The 21,388-nt window shown below is 40.1% G+C and overlaps 1 protein-coding gene and 1 pseudogene across 2 annotated transcripts in view; both read left to right on the top strand.

Moving 5' to 3' along the window:
- The window catches only part of LOC148742938 (delta-1-pyrroline-5-carboxylate synthase-like), a 595,352-nt pseudogene that overhangs the window by 348,250 nt on the left and 225,714 nt on the right, over nucleotides 1–21,388 (top strand). The gene's annotated exons all lie outside the window — the stretch shown is intronic.
- On the top strand, nucleotides 10,161–11,536 carry LOC148742949 (uncharacterized). Its single transcript, XM_088760760.1, has 3 exons — nucleotides 10,161–10,548; nucleotides 10,665–10,764; nucleotides 10,891–11,536. Exons 1-3 carry the CDS (start codon nucleotides 10,177–10,179, stop codon nucleotides 11,514–11,516), a joined length of 1,098 nt encoding a protein of 365 aa, XP_088616886.1. The 5' UTR covers nucleotides 10,161–10,176; the 3' UTR covers nucleotides 11,517–11,536.

Genomic DNA, 21,388 nt, shown 5'->3' with positions numbered 1-21,388 from the left:
GAAACACCTGTATATGGACTCAGCTGCGACTCTTATTCACTCCTTTATTAGTAGCCGAATAGACTAGTGTAATAGTCTATTATACAGTGTAATTTGGATATATCAACAAAGTTGAAATGGTAAATTGGCCACCGTAATGATTACAAAAGCTGACGTTTCGAGCGTTAGCCCTTCGTCGGAGCGAATAGAGGAATTGTGGGTTGTGTGTGCTTTTAAAGGCAGAAAATGGAGCTACGTTATTGGTGGGTGCATGGCAACGAGAAAAACATGAATAAATTAGTGGAATGAAAAGCGTTCATTGATCCCAGTGAGATTTAGACTGCCGGTTTGAAAGATGAGCTTTTGTTCAAGATTTTTATGGCTTTCCGTGCCACCTAAGTGTAAGGAAAGACCGCAGATTGCCATATGTTGCTTAGAATGATTAGGTAAATAAATATGTCTAGCGACTGGTTTCGATGTGTCCTTGTCATTCCTTTCCACGTCTCGAAGGTGTTCTCGGAATCGGTCACCTAGTCTTCTGCCTGTTTCGCCGATGTATATCTTTTTGCAATAAGTGCAAGTTATGCAATAGATTACATTAGCGGAGGTGCACGTGAAGTGATCGGTGATCTTAATGGATCGTTTAGGTCCCGATATTTTATCAGTGTTGTGAATGAAAGGACACGTTTTGCATCGTGCACGAGCGCATTTAAAAGTGCCTATTATACAGTGTGCCTAAGTGCCATATTGACAAATTGCAGAGAGTTCAGAACGCAGCCGCCAGACTTGTTGTTATGAGGGCAAATTTCGCCACATTACACCGGTGCTCCGTCAGCTGCATTGGCTTCCTGTCTCATTTTGTATTAATTTTAAGGTTCTACTTTTAACTTTCAAAGCCATTCGCAAATCCGCACCATCCTATATCAATGATCTTGTCAAAATTAAGCCTTTAAATTCAAGATATGGACTGCGTTCTAATGACGGAATACTGCCATCTTACCCGAATTTTAAAACTTTAAAAACCCTAGGCGACCGTGCTTTCGTTGCTTCAGCGCCAAAACTCTGGAATTATTTACCTTCGGCCATTAGAATGGCTAAGTCCGTCGACACTTTTAAAAAACTCCTATAGACGCATTGTTTTAGTAAGGCTTTTTATTCTTAGCTCAGCTTTTAATATTATATACTACACGTGATGTAACTGGTATCTATTACAAAGCATTGTTGTAATGATGTAATAAGTGATTATTTCATGAATTGTTGTAATGATGTAATTAGTATTTATTCCATGCATTGTTGTAATGCGCAGTTGATCATCCCGTCATGGAAACTGCGCAATATAAATTCACAATTTTATTTTATTTATTTTTGTAGGACCGTTGGGTTACTACCTTCTAGGACCGTTGGGCATTTACTCGCACCACAATCCAGATTAGTCGCGTATTCTATTATGGTCCTGTCAAAGAGCGTTTCATACTCTAGGGCACGCTTGTGCTTTCCATAACCCAAATATTGAACCAGCGATGAATGCCGCATAAACGTATTGACCCATCCCTCTTCTACGCATGCAAATAATGGACAATTGTTAGCAACATCACCATCAACGCCTGACTCATCTGAAGAATCATCTACACAGTCGGAGTTGCCTTCTTTATCAGTTGCAGGGGTTCAGCCATCTATTCGTCTGGTTACTACTGGAGTAAAGCTTGTGATAGTCTCGCTGGACGAGGGCCTGATCTCAATCGTTGGAAGTTCCGATTGTTCAGGAATATCGCAGTTTTGACCACGGAATACTTTTTCCGAGACCAATGTCGTAGGCTCTCCACGTTCTTATTGGTCGTAGCAAAGGTTTCTGACAAAAATCACTTTCTCCCACTTGAAAATCTTGATGGATGGAGCATTGGGAGGACTGCACACCTTCACAATTACGCCGCGCACACCCCTGGAAGACTCCATAGCTTCTTTCATCTGTGCAGTAATCTCAATCTCCTGTCCAGAATTCAGATATTTCACCATGTGTGACTTTATAGTGGCTGCCTTGCGACCGCAAGCGCCCTTTCCTCGACTCCCTGTGGCTCGGAAGAGTCAATCCGAGAGATCTGAAGGTCATGACGTTTGGCAATCTGAGGAGCTGTAATCAGAGTCTGCGCAATCAGAGTCAGCGTTGTAGCTTAGAATATGGATGGTCTGCAGTTCTGGCATAATAGTCTTGAGTCTCAAACACATGAACAAATGTCATCATCTCCATTTCTCCACTGTTGCATTTAATCGCCACTGCTATATGCCACGATATACCTCTTTTACCAAACCAATCTGACTGGCTTTCCCGGAACTTACGTGGAAGATATTTCATCACCCAGTCAAGAACTAGAAAAATGAATGGGGCGCTGAGGCCGCTCATGATGTCAATTCTGCACTCATCCTCATTTATAGACCGCAATAAATGGGCTTTCCAGCATTCATTACTCTTTTTGGCTTTTCATTGTCCGAGCATTCAGCCGTTTCTAAGCCTTCCTCAATCTCCCTCATCACAGACGAGACAAGCAAGCAGTGGTCACAGCTGTCACAATGGGCGTGGCCACAAGTCACAGAATAACTTGGGTCGTCAGGGTCACTCAGAGCGTATTCTCTACAGTGATAAGGGAGCGGAGCTTTTGGAAACATGAACCTGAGAATTGATTCACCATTTTCGAAATTCCTCGAGCCGCTTTTCCATTTGCTCCATGTTGAGATAAGATTTGTGGCACACAGCACGTGGAAGTGTCTCGCCGCCAGCCAGGTCCGAGTTCACGCCAGTGGTGTGGACAGATTGTGTCTAAGCTCTGCGTCTCGTCTTCGCGGAAAACACCCACTCTACCAAGTATAATTTCACTTTCCGTTTTCACTCCAGAAAATGACCAGTGAGAACAATGATTCGAAATCTTCTTTGAGCAATTGCGTAAAGTAACAATTTTAAAGCTCTTGCTTTTATCTAACCTATCAAACGAGCAGTCTTTTCCAGTTATTCTCTGAAAGGAGCATGAGAACGCCATTGCTGAGTTGCATACCGTGCGACAGGCCGTGGGAAAAATTCCCTATAATTTAATTGGGATCACAACTTGTTTATGATTAGCAACCATAAGAACAATGATAAATAGGTCATTTCAAGGCTTTTAGATCAACAATTGCATAGCCCCTAGTGATCAGTGATGAAATCTTGATTCTTTAAACTATAAATTATCTCCAGCTGGCGGCTGCTTTAAAAGTATAAATGGTATCAATTAATTAACTCTTGTACCGGTAAAGCAGCATCATTCACCTGAAAAAATACTGTAAATGTGCTGCATAATTATGCACTGTTCACATAAAAATATTATTCAAGTTACTGATAAAACAAGCATTCCATTAGCTGCTGTATTTTCTCAAGACATTAACAAATAACAAAACTCCGCAACAACAAGAAGATATATTTTAACCGAGTTTTCAACTTTGGGCTGGAATGAGAGAGCTGTCTATCACGGTCTGTCACGTACTCACTTGTTTGATTTCCCGAAAAATTGCAATTTTGAGTACACTTTCACCTAGCACAACCTAAATTCCCCAGAAAAAAAGTTATATCAGCTAACATCCCATCTCTTCTGCATTCTAAATAAAAATTTTAATTTGATTTGTGATATAGGTAGTAGAGTAAATTCTTTTTTGAAGTTTACTAGTTAATTCCATGGAAAACAGAGGGCTTCCTTTCAGGTCTCAGTCAATATCTTATTGTTTTTCAAATGTCATAGGAATTATAATATGAAACCTGCAAACATTGCAAAGCAAGCTGATTGCAACTGGATGTCTTCTGTATTTATAGTTACGGCAAGCCGTCGCTTCAAGATGACTAATTTTTAGCCCAATGTTTCAATACTTGGCCCTGAAATCGGGTATCGTCATTTACTGCCGAAAGAAAACACTGTTTGACAAATGAATCCAATAGCGATAAATAATTCAATATGGACTACTAATAGCCAAAGTTTGGGCGATTCTGAAATTTTAAAATTTGCTGCTCAATTTTTTATTTTTGTGGACACGCACTCCTAATCGGTAATGAAAATGAGGCCTTAAATAAATTCAGGCCTGTACGGGATTCGAACCCATGATCTCTGCGATACAGGTGCAGTGCTCTATCAACTAAGCTCACAAGCCAACTGGGAGCTGATCATTATTTTGGTTCGTAATAAACCCGTCGACAATTGATGAATCAACGTTTCTGAAAATATGAAAGTCATATATTTAAACTGCGGTTAAAGAACAGGTATGAGAACGATCTTCACAGTAACGAACACTACTGAAGCAGTAGTGAAAATGAGGGCTGTAAAAAATTCTTTGGTTAGGATTTTGGCTGGACAATAAGTCAAGCTTTCGCTCCTTATATGTCCTTATCTATTGTTTGAAGGAAAGGGTTTCTATTGCTCGCAAGACAAAGGATAGTAATTACCGGCGCGTAGCCAGCTCACCGAGCGCGAAATTCAAATTTCTTCGGAAGCGATTAGTGTTATAAACACAGCCTTTGTGGGTGAGGGTGTAGTAATGATTGTTGCAGCCTAGACACATCTAAAGGGGGTGGGGTTGGGAAGTTTGTGACAAGAAGAGCGAGGTCTGGACGATAAGTAAGCGAAAACTTACGCTTAATAGCTTTGATAAAACGTCTCTGAATGTTGATTAAAACTTTTCGAACACTCGTGAACCATTACAACTGCAGCTTCGTCCTGAATTCAAACTCTCCTAGGCTAAATACAACTTATACAAGTCATCTGATCTTTTCAGGCCCATTGAGCAGGCTAAGACAAGCGAAAACGGCTATTGGGACAAGAACGTTTCTGGCCACGATACTTGTCTTCCCAGTGGACCGCTGCACCCAACGAATGTTATTTTTTTGCCGCTTTTTTAGAGTAATATTGTGAGTTTGTTTCAAACCAATCACGTAGTACATTGAAATGCACCTGACTTTTACGTATTACGTGATGTTCATTCAAAAACGTTACTCTAGAGCTCAAGGTGGCAAAAAAATTCGTGGGTGTCGCAGTCTACTGGGAAAAGTAGCAGCACTTTCACAATCAAACTTGGAAGTTATTTGTATTTGAATAACAAACCGCTAAGAACTCTAACAGTGAAACAAAGTTCAAATCCTCCGCTTTTCCCTTTCGCTCATTTTCCTTAACTCCATTTTATAACGTGCAATATGATTATAAAATTTGGTGTCAACTTAAGAAACACGGAGGGCGGATAGTAAAAACTGATCCTGAAAATTACCTCTTTTTTAACTAACAGCGTGCCGGCAGTTTAGAGTATTCAACGCAATGAATATAAAAGAAAACACTTTGTCCTCAAGCCGAAGGGAACAAAGAAAGTGTAACTTCACACCTTTTTACGTTTGAGTGACCTCACTTTTCCTTCGTAAACTTAGCACTGTAACAGTATATACATACATACATACTTTACTGTCGCCTCCCCAATGGGGCTTTTCAGGAACAAAATATAAATTACTGACTATACATTCAAATAAAATTAATTAATCACAACATCTAATATAATATAATCTAAGAATATATATAAAAACATATCTACACGTTTGGTTAAAAAAATAAAAAATAATAAAAATAAATAAATAAATAAATAGATATTCTAATCAGAAGTACTAATCAGATTTCAAAAATTCAGAAATAAGCAAAGATTTGAGTTTTCTTTTAAACATATCAATGTTCGCGGCAAGTTTCAGTTCTGTATCCAGACCGATCCAGAGGCTAACTGTTCTATAGTGGAAGGATCTTTGACCGGTTGCTGTCTTGCAAAGTGGGATCTGTTGTTTCTGTGAGTTCCTTGTCGAACGTGTTAAGATTTTTGATCTTTGAACAAAAAGTGAAGTCAGGGCCTCAGGCGCGCACCCAGTCATGCATTTGAAAGCCAGAATTGCATTACGGTAGTACAGTTGTTGTCTTATTGGTATCCAGTGCAATTGTTTAAGAATTGGTGTAATATGGTCGTATTTCTTTTTGTCGCATAAAATACGGCCAGCGAAATTTTGTACAGCTTGGATTCTATTTAAATTATTTTCAGTAGTGTTATACCATACGTTGGAGCAATAATACAGTTTGCCAAAAACTAACGCGTTTATCAGGATTTTTAATGTATCTTTGTTGAATGCATGCTTCACACGGTTGATTTGTCCCAGCCTGGACATGCAACTAGCAACTGTTGACTCCACATGATCTCTGTATGTAAGGTTTGAGTCAAGCATCACTCCCAAGTCCTTGGCACAATCGACAGGCAGGAGCTCTTTTCCCAAGAGTGTTAGACGGAAGTCTCCAACTTTGGCTGTTATTGCTCTACTTCCAAAGATGACAAGATTGGTTTATTCGGAAATTAGTAAAAGAAAGTTCACAAATGTCCAGTTAGATATTTTACTTAGGTCATCATTAAGCTTGCAGATGGCATTTTCTGTACTGTCAAGGCTGAACATCAAGAGTAGTTTAGTATCATCCACATAGCATTGAGTACTTCAAGATGTGGCAATAGTCGGAGGGTCGTTAATATAAATATTGAAAAGAACTGGACCCAGAGTACTCCCCTGGGGCACACCGCAGGACAGTGGTAGGAAGTCAGAGTAGGCAGAGTCAATCCTAACGGTTTGGTATCGAGGAGACAGATAGCTGTTGAACCACTTAATGGCTTGGGCCGAAAGCCCAACGTCCTGTAGCTTTGCCATAAGAACATTGTGGTTGATGGAATCAAAGGCTTTACTGAAATCGAGTAGAACAATTGCAGAAAAGTTTCTTTTTGTCAATACCTTCCAATATGGAATCAGTTGTAAGGATAACAGAAGTTTCAGTTGAGTCCCATTTCGTATTCCCCATTTGTTTAGAGCTCAGTCGTTGATTAATCGACAAATATGAGTTGAGTTGGTAATGGGCGACCCTTTCGCAAACTTTAGATAGTATTGGCAAAAGCGAGATAGGCCGGTTATTACTTGGAATTTCTGGGTCACCGTCCTTGAAAGTAGGAACAACCTCAGCTTTTTTCCAGTCGATCGGAAACTGAGATGATTTGAATGTGGCATTAACAATTGAAGTGACTGATGGCAGTATAGATGATAGGCAATCTTTGATAACATACATGTGAATTTTGTCGATTCCAGGAGCTTTATTTGATGACATAGAGGAAATAACACGTTCCACTTGATCACAACTCACACAATCGTTAAATGAAAATTGTTCTAACTTCAGATATTCTTTAGGGACAAAGACGTTGAATTGCTCTGCCATTGAATTGACTTTCTCGGCTGTGTTCTTGCCCACGGATGCAAAAAATTATTGAATTCATTAGCAACAACTTCGCTGTCCTTTGAAAAAGTCGTCTTTGATTGAGATTTTGGAGCAACTTCAGAATACCCGTCCACATCATTTACATATGTCGGGAGGCTTTGAAAAATGAGGTATAACACAATAGACGCTATTCTTATTCAATGACATGTAAATGATATGGCCGAGTATTCTGAGGTTTAGCCGAGATTTTTTTGGAATACAACTACGAATTGCCTTCCACATGGTGTTACTATTATTCTTGTTGTCTTGAATTTGCTGTGAAACGAACTCGGATTTCTGGCAAGAGTACCATATAACCCCACACATTAATTATGCATTCAGTCTTTGTTCAATTAAAACAATAGCGATAACAATAGAACTCCGCAGAGACTAGTAGTCTTTTGTTCGCTTGAATTCACGTTTCCAGTTATCTCCAGTAGCCATAAGCTGGCGGATTTCGTCTGTAATGTAAGGGTTTGGCTTCCCCTTTATGCGAAAGGTTTTCACAGGCGCGTGTTCATCCAAAATTTGATTAAACAAAGAGTTAAAGATGTACTATTTATCATCCGGATCGTCGAAAATATCCACAACTAACCATGGTGCAAAACTAACTTCTTTTGGAAATTTTTCTTTAGAATATTCTTTAAAGCTCCTCTTCGTGACGAAATGCTGCTGATTTATGTTCCCTTTTTAATCTCAGAGTAACATAAACAAGGTCGTGGTCGCTTATCGAAGAGGGAAGTACGCTCTATTTAGTAACATGCTTGGAGTTTGAGGCCATGATAACGTCAATCAGGGACATTGTTGACTCTGTAGTGCGAGTTGCACTTGAGATGAAGTGTTCCAGGTTGTAGGTGGAACAGAAGCTTGTTAATGCCTGAGATTCGGGTAGATCAGGTGGTAATAAATTACAGTTTATATCTCCAAGAATGTAAATTGGCTTGTTTAACAACAAAGCGGAGATCAAACTTGTACCCAAATCGGCTTCAAGGCATGCTACCGGGAAACTTGGTGAAACAGTGAAACAAGGCTCTATCCCTCCTCTTTTTCCCCTTCCCTTGATTTCGTTAACGCCATTTATAACCTGCCATGCGATTATAAAAGTTAAAAAGAGAGCGTTTTTCTCTGCCTATTATTGTAGTGACCTGTTGTAGTCACACTCTGTCAACGTTTATAAAGAAAGGGAGGCGGCAAGCGGGCAGATAAATTAAGGGTATTCTTCTAAAGTTAAACAATGGCATAAAAAGGCTCGCAAACCTAATCCGGAGTCAGAAATCGCTTTCTACAGTTTGCGACTGGGCGTAAAGCTAACACTGTGAGTAAGATTTACGAAGTCTCAAAAAGTATTCGACAAGCGCACATAACCTACACTTAACTCCTGAGAAGAGTACATCGAATTCGCGGACCTATTGTTCTAACGCCTCCCATACCACACTGTAGCCCCTCACAGTGACACTAGCTCATTAGTATAGTGACACCTTTCTCCCTTTTTTTCATCCCTCGTGGAATATTTTATCTTATCCGTCCCTGATGATGCCGTTGAGCGGCGAAAGCTCGGACTTCTACGATACGATACTTACAATATTTGACAGTAATTCAAGGCCGCATTAGTGTTTTTATTGTTCTCATTTTAAAGACGCCTTTAGCATTGCAAAGTGTAAGGTTTAAAGCTCATTGTTTGTAATTTAGTGGTTTTCTTAATTTGTGGGTAGAAGAATTTTTTTAACTTGATGAGCACATTGTTTTCTACGTTGTAGTCTTCGCTTTGCGCGCTAAACGAACAATAAATATGTTCGTTCAAACTATCTGGGCCCTACCCGAAAAGTGACATCACTCAAACGTAAGAAAGTGTGAAATCACTCTTTCTTTGTTCCTGAGGCTTGACAACAACAGCATTGTTTCTTTTACATTGCTTGCGTCTGTGGTTGAAAAAAGAACGCGCGAAGTTTTCTTTCCTTTTTTTTCTCAGGATCAGATTTTTTTGCCTGCCCTCTGTTAATTTGAAATCGGCGTCGCGTGAGCAAAATAAAAATAAATTTAAAACAACAAATTTAACGCGAATGGAAAACAGATCGCTCCCGGCCCAGCTTTCCGAGAACGCTTGCGCGCAATAACATGACCGGAGTAAATTACTTTTACTGATAAAATACGTCTTAAACTTTATATTTCATGCATATTTTATTTATATACTGTGTACTGAAGTGGAGCATTACGCGTTGGGACTCTATCGCATGCGATAAGCTTACGCCATGATTACAATTCCAATCGCGTACTGTGAATCAACGTAACAGACGCGTCCTGTCGAGGTACCGACATTTACTAACTCACCCCCGGCTAATCTGTCTGTGTTTTCCCTAGTAGGCTCCCGTGGGGAACCAAAATGTCATCATTGAAAATTTGCGAATTAGAGCCGAGTTAAACCGAGTCTAAGTTCGCCTCACCGAAGAGAAAAATCCCAAAGGACAGATAAGAAATGCTTCATTGTCTTAAAAAATCCTAACCAAAATAATAGGCAAAGTTTGATACACAGTAACGAACACTACCGAAGCAGTAGTGAAAATGAGGGCTGTAAAAAGTTCTGACCTCTATGGGGTACGAACCCATGACCTTTGCAACACTGGTACAGTGCTCCACCAACTGGGCTAACACGCCAGCTGGGAGCTGGTCACTAGGTTGGTCTGTAATAAACCCGTGAAGTGCTGAATCATTTGCTTAAGTGGTGTTCGTTACTGCAAAGATCGCTCACAAGAAATTAAAACGGCAATGTTATTGTTTGTTTTTATTCCGTACGCGCGCCCTTAAGAAAGCCATTTTAAAGTCAACTGTCAGAACTGTCATTGTTAAGGTGGCTTAATGGGGTTTTTTGGCCGGGCGAAGAATGGGTACGAAAATAGCGCGCGCTTTTAAATGGCATCAAATATGTAAACAAACATGGCGGCTTCACGCGAGTGCACAATTTTTGTCGCATAATCGCGAAGTTTACTTGACGAGAGTGAAACGGCATCGATACTTTCCAGTAATGAGCACAATATTGACAATGAAAGACCAGAAGTTTACACAACGCCTACACAACATCCGTAATGCGTCGGGTCGCTTTCGGAAAGTGGAAGCGATCGAATCCAGAAAAGAAACAAAAATAAAAAGGTTACACGGAGGGTTCAAAACGTGGAATGCCAAAAGGAAGCTCCAGTATGATAACATATCCATGGAAAACGAACCCCCAGCAAAACGAATGACACGAGCACGTGAGGTCAGTACATTTTTCTTTATTCGGAAGTCTTAATTTATGGTAAGATTTCCTGTCAAGCTTGTCCTAATTATCGGCCTACCAGTTCTGTTGACTCCAACCCTGATTCCCATCAGCAGAATAAAGCTAAGAGGAAGGCGAACCTGCCACAAGGATCCAGACTGGTGGACTTAGAAACCCTTACAGATGGTCTGAAGGAATGTTTATTTTGTCATTACGGTAAATTCTCACTATTTTTAACTGCACTATAGCATATTTTACACCATTATCATATAAAACAACATAACAAATATTGTGGAGTCTTTTTTCCCTGTTAGTTTACAGTGTATTTTACAATATTTCTAGGCCCTTTGTCTCTTGGCAACGTTATTGAAGAACAGCACAGTGGCTTGGCAAGCACGTTTACTGTTATATGCAGCCAATGCAATGGAGGAAACACCATTAAAACATCAAAAGAGCACAGATCTGGTGCACGCGGTCCACTGACCTTTGATGTGAACACGAGAGCTGCCTTTGGCTGTTTACACACAGGAGTGGGCAACACCCATTTAAACAATTTACTTTCAATCCTCAATGTGCCTGCACTGAACTCATCGACTTTTAAAAATCGGGAAAGGGAAGCTGGAAAGGCAATAGAGCTAGTAGCAAAAAATAGTTGCCAGCAATTCCTAAACCTTGAACGAGAGAAGGCAATTGAAAATGGTAACCAGCCTGACCAGAACAATTTGGTACCTATTGCCTGTTCTTATGACATGGGGTGGCAGAAACGGGGGCGAGGTTTCAACTCTAAGACCGGACATGCTGCAGTCATGGGCCTTTCAACTGGTAAGGTCCTTGACTACACAACAAAAAATAAAATGTGCCACTCCTGTGATGAAGCTAAAAAGGCAGGAAAACAACCAAATGACCATGACTGTAGAAAAAAATCATTCAGGCTCTTCAAAGTCAATGGAGCCTTTAGCTGCAGTTGAACTTTTCAATAAGGTAACTAAATCAAATGTCAAATTTTCAATTTACACCGGGGATGATGATTTAATGATTGAATCTCACCTAGAGCAAAAGGTACCCTATGGTGTGGAAAAATGAAGTGATACAGTTCACATAAAAAGATCCCTTACAACACGCCTATACAACTTGAGCCAACGAAGTAAGTTCCCCAACAGTTCAGTGTTGTCACAGAAAGTCATAAATTACCTTGTCAAATCCTTTACATACTGTATTGCACAAAATAAGGGGGATGCTACAAACATGAAATCTGCAATTCAAAGCATTGTGCCTCATGCATTTGGTGACCACACTGGTTGTAGAGAAACATGGTGTAGTTACAAGAAAGACCCTTCACCGTGTTTTTACGAAGAACAACTACAACAACGACTTCATCCGACGAAACACTCACCGACCCACTACCACTACCGAAACAAACGACACCGCAACCCCTACGACTACAGCAACCATACCGTACATAAAAGGTATGTCTGAAAACATCTCGCGCATCTTACTACCCTTCAATATCCGCGTCGCCCACAAACCCATCACCACACTACGTCAGTTACTAACCAACGTTAAAGACAAAGACGAACCGAGGAACAGACAGGGAACGATTTATAAGATCAATTGTTCCAACTGCCAAGCCTCCTACATCGGTGAGACTGGCAGAAACCTCACAACAAGACTGACTGAACACAGACGGGCGACGAGGAGAGGTGATGTCAGCAATCACATTGCTGAACACCATCGACTTACCAACCACAACATTGACTGGGACTCTGCGCAATGCCTAACCTACAGCACTGACTATTTTCAACGACTGACTCTGGAAAGCTGGTTTACTAACTTAGAACAGACTCCCCTAAACAGATGTCAACAACTACCCGCCCCATACAAACGACTCATTCACGACATAAACATCACAAACGACCGAAAAAGAACAACCTAGCTTTACCGACAGACCGAAACAGACCAATCACGAACGACTTACGTCACTTGAGTCTTACAGCCAATAACATCACGGCAAAACCAACCGATCATTTCAGACGAACTGGAATAAGAACATTCTACTGACAACAATCACTCACTTGACTCTGATGATGACTTCCGCACAGGTTGTCGAAACGTCAGTCACTGCCACCGACAACAGTCCTTCTCAGGACTACACTCACCCGGACGATCAGACTACACCTTCACAAAGACCCTTCTCATTATTGTCACAGAGATCTTCCCTATGGCAAAGACCTCCAAGGAGATAGCATTCAATCAGCCCTGAAATCTCTCTTTGATGAATATAGCACAGACATTGTTAAAAACAAACTTGCACCTGCAGCAAATTCTCAACGTAACGAGTCTCTGAACAGTGTGGTGGGCTCGAAGAACCCCAAAATTCGCTTTTACGGGGGAAGTGAAAGCAATGATTATAGTGTCCTGCATTGTCTCTCAAGTAAATTTAGGTTACAGGTAAATTCCTCAAACTCTAGCGTCACTTAACATAGAGCCAGGTCTTTTCTGTGTAGACCATAATACGAAAATGGACATGAAAAGTTCGAAGGACAAACAAAGGAAATCAACAGTTGCATTCAAACGACGTCGATCACAATTACACAAACACCAGATTTCAGAAACCTCGAAAAACGAGGGTAAAGAAGGTACCATTTATGAAAGTGGCATTAGCCTGAACCTGAACTCTTCTGCGACAACATTGGAGTTGAACAATTCTGAACTTTCAATCACTGATCTTTATGATATAACCGCTGCTGTCACGAAACAATAAGAACAGTACGAAAATGCAGTTCCGAAATACACTTCGAGACCCACAGTTCAAAAGGAAAAATTTGATGACAGTAACTTTTATCACTTTGTTTTATTTGACATCGAGACAAATTCAACGGGAAAATAAGCAGAAGTATGTCAGGTCGCTGCCGTGGATAGGTCAGCTAAACAATTCTCATGCTACATTCTACCAACCAGAGACATATATTCTCACGCGTCAAAGGTCAACAAACTTACAGTTAAAACTGTCAATGGAATCCGCCGACTTTTCAAAGATAATCGACTAGTAGAAGCCTTTGAGTTATCGCAAGTACTTAGGCAGTTCTTAACTTTTTTGAGGGCCAGAATAGATTCAGCTTCAACACGATCCACAAAGCCTGTTTGCACAATCTTGGCTGGACACAACGCCGCCACATTTGATATTCCAATACTTCTTCGAAACGGCGGCGAAAATTTTATCGCGGAGCTCAGTTCCATCCGGTTTGCAGACACTCTGACACTGATGAAATCACTCATCAAAAGCAAGCACTCTTCCATCCAAAACGCAGAAGGTAAATTTCCAAAGCCTGGGCAGAGTTCTGTTTACGAACATTTATTTCAAACCACCTTTGATGCCCACGACGCCCTAGAGGACGTGATCGCTCTTCGAAGAATCTTGCTTTCGCCTAGGTTGGCTTTGTCTGATGAAATGCTGGTGAACAGAAGTTCTGTAATCTCTGTCAAGGACGCCGCCGAAGACCTGAAATATCTTGACAACCGTCATTAGAGACTCTTGTCTTTTCGAGGAAAGCTGTACAACCCAGGTCATGCGGATAGCCCAATAAAGCAAAGCATTGCCGAAAAAATTGCTGGCAGTGACTTAAGATATGAGGATTTAAATAATTTGTACCAACGATTTGGACGGAAAGGTCTTGTGTGTATTTTGACGAGACCGCCATTGTCCAGTCGCTCATCGCTTCCAAGGGTCCCAAACACGACGAGAATAGTCTTCGCAATTTTGAAACACTTCGAAGAGACTTCCAAGGATTCTGCGGCATAGTAAATTAAGGTATGTTCTCAACTGACTTTCAGGTCGAAAGCAGTTTGTACAAAAACGTCAAAGATAATGACCGCCCATGTTTACACACTTGTTCTCGACAAAACCGCGTGGTTCGAAAGTTCGCGCATGCTCAAATAGCGATCTTGGCGAGTTCCTATTCTGATCACGGGGTTGTCATTGAGGTGAGAAAATAGAAAGTTCCCCCTCAGATTTCTCGTATTTCCTTCGGTGAAATTCCTTAAAATTTGGCAGAGATGTTATACCCTTTTAGCTTTCCTTGCTGTGAATTTATCAGAAAAATTTGTCGGACAAGTTTTTCGCTCAGCCAAAAAACAACAAAAATGTTAAAAGCGAAAAAATTACCTTGACAACCCCTATTTTTTTCGATTTCAAAAGTTTCGTCTTGTCAGACTCTACCCGGTCGGAGAATAATAGAAAATTTTACCGAAGGAAATTGAGGAAAATTGAAATCAAAGTCAAACAGACGTCAAAAAATGGCGATATTTGAGTAGTTTTAATTTAGGACTAAAAGCCTTGACTTCAGAGGTGACTGTTGTACAGCAAATTTAGGCCCTTGTTTTTTATGTTTCAGTAGCTTTGATTTGAAAAATAGCAAAAACAACGAGAAAATTAACTTTCGATTGATGTCACTGGCGCGCGCTTCGTGATCTTGCATAACCCTATTGAGCCACCTAAAGGGAATGGAAAGCAAGGTAAGTCGCTCACGTTTGAACCGTCGACAATTTTAATTGTACCTCGTAAATTTTTCTTGAATCACATAGCTAAAGCCACCAAATCACAGGGCGAAACCAGATGTTTTATATTTTTGTGCGCCACGCCAGTGCGCAAACAATGGAAACCCTTTCAAAGTCAGGTTTCAATATCTAGCGAATGGAGCGAACAAGATATTTTTAGAATGAAAACCACTTTTATTTCAAACTCGGGGAGAAAGCGGTGCCTCACATTTTACAAACTTCAGCAAAAAAACTAAAAGCACACAATACGGAGTTATTCAAGACAGAGATTTGCCTGCTACCACTCAACTTGGCAAAATGTGGCGCCGACAATCGACAACTGAATGGGCAAATCCTCAAGCGAAATGAAAATTTCTAGCGTTCCGGTATCAACGCAAGATCTACAAAAAACCGGTAAGTGCTTTACAGTTGTAAAAAAAAGTGTATTCAAAATATAATGATTAAGAATGGAATTTCTCGGTAAACTCTGGCGAATAACAGTTCAGTTAAAAGTCACAATTTTAACTGTTTTTCTTTCATCGCAGGGAGTCGCTCGTTGGTGTCAATGCTGGACTGAAAGTTTATGGAAATATTTACTGGAGAATTATTAAAAGTTACTCCAGTAAACATTCCGCCAACTGCTCCTGCCATCAGGTAACTGGAACGACTGGCATTGCTGTCAAGGTCACTAGTAGCTGCTGTGTTGCTTGGCGGGGCTGAGCTATTGAGAACAATCTCCCGTAAAGTATGACTTGAATAGCCGTTGGTAGTTGTCGTGCTTGGCGTGGGTTGAAACCGGCCAACTTATTCGACATTCGCTGCTGTTTTTCCAGAGGATTATGGCTGTAGCTGGATATGGATTCCGGATTAGAGTGGCCAGTGAGCTCTGATATCTCCACTGGGTCGAAATCACCACGGGGCGCTTGGATGACTGTTTTGCGACCACTCGAATTTGTGAATTTGCCGTCTAGTGTTTTTTGAAACCATGTTGTATCTAAAAGAGGCCAGTTCGTCGTCTGTATAGGCTACAATGGTTTGGATTTCGGGGAAAAATGCTTGACCTTTTCCGATATTGATACCTGTTTTGGTTTCTTTCGTAACGCTTGTTTGGTTTTCCTCGGCGAGAACTGTCGTTTGGCTTTCTTCCCTCGTCTCTGGCAATTTGATTTTTTTTCTATGCGTTTTCTCGTACTTTTGAGCGTGAGTGGTTTCCTCCAATTTTCTAAAAACTTCAATTTCAATTCAAAATTTGGAAGACATTCGTTTTCTATAAATTTGTTTATATTTGTTCATATTTTCGTAGCACTAGTTGTATTTACGTTTTTACGTTCGTAACAATAATGTTTGCTCGCGACTCACGTCAGCGATATCGCTTTATGCATTAGTGCGATTCCACACTAAATACCCTCTCTTCCGGTTGACGTATTGAACAATCAGAGCGCGTGTTTACTTTAAGCTATGCGATTCTCTGCAGTATTCATGAGCGCACGAGCGCTACGTCTTCCAACCGTTTTCATGCAGAATTACAAATGATGAACGGCAAGAACACACGATGTTCGTCGATTGTTTTATTGCCTCATAGAAACGCTAATGAATAGTTTGTTTTTCGGAACGTTTTTCAGCTGTTTTCCAACGCGTCCGAGCAATGCATTTTGAGTGTTTTTTCAGGGAAATGATGACGGTCAACGCCCTGAAAACAAGATGTTCGTCGATCGTGCTCATTATTTCTTGCTCTTAATTCTGCTCCATAAATACGCCAGTGAATATCTTGTCTAATATTTAGAAGATTTACCCCGATTAGGTCATTTGGGGCAATTCAGTCATTAGAGCCGTTTGGATCATTTAAGGAAATTGAGCTAATCGGGTCATTTTGGTGGTTCAGGCAGTTGGGTTCACTAGCAGTTTATTGGGTCGAGCAACGATTAACCGAGCGGCGGTAAACGCGGGAAAATGCATGCCTTGCACGATTTCACCATCACAGAAAACACCGGATAATGCATGCTTTCTGGTTAACTCCAGTGAACATAACGTTAAAATGCGCAAAACGGCTGTGAATGGCAGAATACATGGTATTTTTCATACGTCAACCGATCAGCAATACATCTAAATGGTAAAACGTCGGAAAATGCGTTTCGACGAATTTTCTCGAATTCACCATCGCGGAAAAATGTTGGAAAATGCATGCTTTCGACCGGATAACTCTTTTGAACGTTTGGTTCACCGGGTGAAAAATATTTGCGAACAGAAGAAAACATGACATTTTCTGTGCGTTATACGAACGGCAAACCCAGGAAAACATTACGTTTTCCTGTATTTAAACCCATTAACCTTCCCGGAAAATGCGTGTTTTAAGCCTTTGATTCCCGTGAATACGTTGTCGTTCACTCAAAAAAATGCCACTGAACAAAACGAAAACAAACTGTTCACCGTGCGTTACCCTAGCGGTTAATGCCGGAAAAATGAATTGTTTACCGCGAAGGAGAAATACCGAATAATTCAACGAATACTGGGATTTACCGATGCGAAAACACACAGAGAACGTCGGATTTTCCGTTAGCAACCCACGGGTAAACGTTAGTAAAATGCTGCGTTTTCCGTGAATTCAGCCTTCATTTTCCATAAGGTTAACGCTAGTTTGTTTTCCACGTGAGTTTCTGCAAGTGCATCAATTGTAAAAAAAAGTCCATATGTATAATTTGTATGTAGTCCTTGCTGTATGGATTATTAAGACCCATTTTTTTAAGTAATTTACATCAAATTGTGTCATTAATACGGTCCTTCCTCTGTACTGGCTCTTTGGTCCTCTGTTGGACGGAACAATGGCTAATTCTTTGTTTACTGCTTCCATTTTTAACTATCCTAGGCCCCCTTTTGCTTGCTATTAATAACGAAGTCTATTTTAGTACAAATTTGGCAAAGGGCGTGCAGCCGGTCACTTAGCGGGAACATGAATATTTTACTTACAGTTCAGTCAACTTCCTGTTGTTATTGAAGACTCCAGGTGGTAACTCTGCTATCACATTGTTCTCTAAGTAACTACAAAAAGAAGTTTACCCCGAATTTACGGTCTGTTTTAAGTTAATATTCTAGGTTCAGAGTCAGTTTGTGGTTAAAATAGTGAGTTTCAAAGTTTAACATAGAACAGAAACCTAATGCTGTTTATAGAGTAGCACTTTTTCTGCGACATAATCGTTCACAAAACTATATTGACTCTTGCTACTCGTTTATATTCAATCTTGCCATTCGTATCGGTTTTTACCGGTCTTGCTGATGTATGATACTAGAACAGAATATTGCGAACCAATTTTCCATAGGGCTAGTTTGTTTCATGAAGCTTTGTAGTGTCGTCAATGTTTTTCGTGTCAAAAAGATACAACAAGGCTGTGATAGGTCATAGAAGGGTAAAGGGGAGAGCGGCTGTCTGGGTTTTGTTTATCTATGAACTGGGAAAGGGGAATTCCAGCGGTTAGCATTAGATCAAACATTCTTACTAGAAAAGGGCTCGAGAACTTGAGCTGAAGCTATTGGAACTCTTCTCCATTTGGAAAGGAAGTAGCTTCCTTTTTTCGCTCTTTGTCAAAATGTAAGATTTTTACCAACAACTCGGGGCTTGTTGGTTATTCATCTACATTTACCATCTCACATGCGACTTGCTCTCGTAAAATAATTATTAACTAGCATTTGGATAATTTTGGTGCTGTCATTAAACACTCCGAAAAGTACCCCCAATTATCTGTGTGAAAAGTTCTATGACGAAGCAAGAGGCTACGGTGGAAACTCCGCAGAGATATGTATTAAACAAACCACAACATTCTGATTAAATAAAAATTGAGAAACTACTCATAATTCCAAACTGAGAGATAACAAATTGCCTTCAACGAAAACTCAAAAACGGTAAACGACTCCATAAAAACAAAACAACGAAACATGCACGAGAAAAAATTGTCCACGTCAATTTTGCAGTGTAAACGTTAAAGTTCTTTAAACTGATTGACTAATTTGTAAAGTCACGCGCGCTGCGCGTAAACACAAAAACAATACAAATTAAAGGAAAGAGGAAAATTGTACTTTAGGGTCAAAAAAGGAAAGACATTTTTTCCAATCTGATTGTTAGCCAATCCCTACGGAAACATTTTCTCTGGATTTAAGAATAAAGTCGTAAATCTTAAGCATTGTTGCCACTAAGTAACATTCTCTCGTATTCGCAATTTTTTTTCGCACTTTTGGAAAGGGACGCTAACTCGCTGAAGACCTAACAAACACCAATAAACACCTTACGCAAAACCTTTCCAAGAAAAGTGTTATCCTTTCAAGGGAAAATAAATATAAAGTAAGAATCCTCACTTACAGCTTCTGAAGCTCAACTAGTGAAGTAAACAGGTCATCAGGTAACCTCCCAATCTTGTTATTACGTAGCCTCCTACAAAGTAATTCATATTTTCCACAAATGGTACATTATCAGATGAATAATATAGGCCATAAAAAGATCAATATTATTGAGTTGGTTTTAACTGACACTCTATAAGCCAGCCTAAGCTCAGTGAATTCCTTAGCCTCAGCACTGAGGACAACCTCAAATATGGTCTGGTGCACTTAATCTCGAGTACTTGACATTGAAAAAATGCCAACCAAATGCAAGCGGTTCATACCAATAGGACGAGAATCCCAACTACACTAAAGCACTGTGCGATGGTTGGCTCTATTTAAATATCAAGTGGTACATTTCGCCACTGGAAAGCACAGCAACTCATTTCTTACCACAAAATGCATGGTGATATGTAGTCTTTTAACTGCATGCACTTTAATTTAGTGGATCAAACATTTTATTCCTTGCCCTTGAGAATGATAAGTCCCAAAGCTGTCAAGCCTGATTACTTTTGTAAAGATTTATGCCTAAATAGTAAAGTTGGTTTCTTGAGAGACTGCTATGGTTTGTTAATATATAAACATCCCTGGCCTCGTTTTGTTTGCCATAATAAAAGAAGCCATTATAGCCAGAAGAAATTTGTGCTCGAAATTTGCAAATAGCAAAAAAGCAGGCAATTGGCGGGCAAAAAGAAAAAAGAACATATCGAACTAATCTTAAAAGTTTTGAGTTTTTAACTTACAGATTTATTAACTTGAAGTTGGTATGGAAGACTCCGGGTGGTAGTTCTGCTATCTGATTGTCATGTAAGGACCTGCGTAAAGGATATGCCAAGAATTTAAGGTTTGACCTTAGCTTTAAACCAATCAGAATTCCATTGGAGGCCCTCCTTTGATTTCAAGCCTTGAGAATAATAATTTCCCCAGCTTTTCAATCCTGGTTATTGTTGTAGAGATCTATGCTTAAATGGTGAGGTCAAGAGAGAGCGCCAAGAGAATAAATAGGCATTGGGTCGAGGGGCTGAGATTTTCGCACCGGAAATAAGCAAAACCAAGAAATGGGGAGAGCAGTTACCCCTGGTGTCGGACTGAGAAAAGAGTACTGTATTATGTCGACACATCATTTTAAAGGGTTCATAAAGTCCCTCGGAGTTCGAAGAGACAGTTCTTAAATCATCTTGTCGAGTGGCCCATTTTTTTCAGTTCAGTATATGCATTCATTGTATGGAAAAAGTCCAAATCGATTATTATCTCTCATGATTGCTTGTGTTAGGGGAAAGACCTCACAAAAGTTGTTCCTCTGACCTGTTTTGAAAATTGGTGGGATTATCAACGATTGAAATCACATTTCTGTTGAAATATCCTATATATCCTAGACAATCCATCCAATATTAACTTATGAACGTCTTACTTACAGTTCAGACAACTCGGAGTTGTTATTGAAAACTCCAGCTGGTAGCTTCTTGATTTGATTTCCATTTAAGTACCTAAGAAATGAACAAAACTGAACCTAAGATCGCTCCTTAGTGAATAATCATGATTCCTACAGTGAGTTTATGTTATTTGCCCTTTTGCCCATTTTTTCCGGTTAACCTGGGTTAGATAAACTAACGGGCTCTCTGTTCACGGAAGAGTTTCTTATTCTTCTCTTTTTTTTTTTTTTTTCGTCGTGACCTTCTGTACAAAGGAGGATGGATAGCTGTTGGAAAAAAGAACTGATGACAAATGTTCCTTTTCCTTGGAGATGACTGACAGTTTTGTCACAAGGCGCTTCGCCCGGTCAGACAATACCGCGCTTCACTGATCAAGGGTGGTGTGAATCATGCGCTAAGTACTAGTCAGTGTGATTTGGTTTTCTGTAGACACTGCATTCTTTTCAGGCGTCTGTTTGGTTCCTTCATAACTGACATGTCAATAAAGGCGATCTTAGAGTGAGTCTATG

This window comes from Stylophora pistillata, chromosome 1 (genome assembly GCF_964205215.1).
Source record: "Stylophora pistillata chromosome 1, jaStyPist1.2, whole genome shotgun sequence".
NCBI classification, from domain to species: domain Eukaryota; kingdom Metazoa; phylum Cnidaria; class Anthozoa; order Scleractinia; family Pocilloporidae; genus Stylophora; species Stylophora pistillata.
Note: the sequence above shows the minus strand (reverse complement) of the source record. Positions and strands in the feature narration are given on the sequence as shown.

What these genes read in the sequence shown, in the direction of transcription:
- LOC148742949 (XM_088760760.1), top strand. Translation starts at nt 10,177, where the DNA reads ATGGGTACGAAAATAGCGCGCGCTTTTAAATGGCATCAAATATGTAAA. An exon ending in GAATGACACGAGCACGTGAG is followed by an intron (nt 10,549 to 10,664) that starts GTCAGTACATTT and finishes TCCCATCAGCAG; the next exon opens with AATAAAGCTAAGAGGAAGGC. An exon ending in ATGTTTATTTTGTCATTACG is followed by an intron (nt 10,765 to 10,890) that starts GTAAATTCTCAC and finishes CAATATTTCTAG; the next exon opens with GCCCTTTGTCTCTTGGCAAC.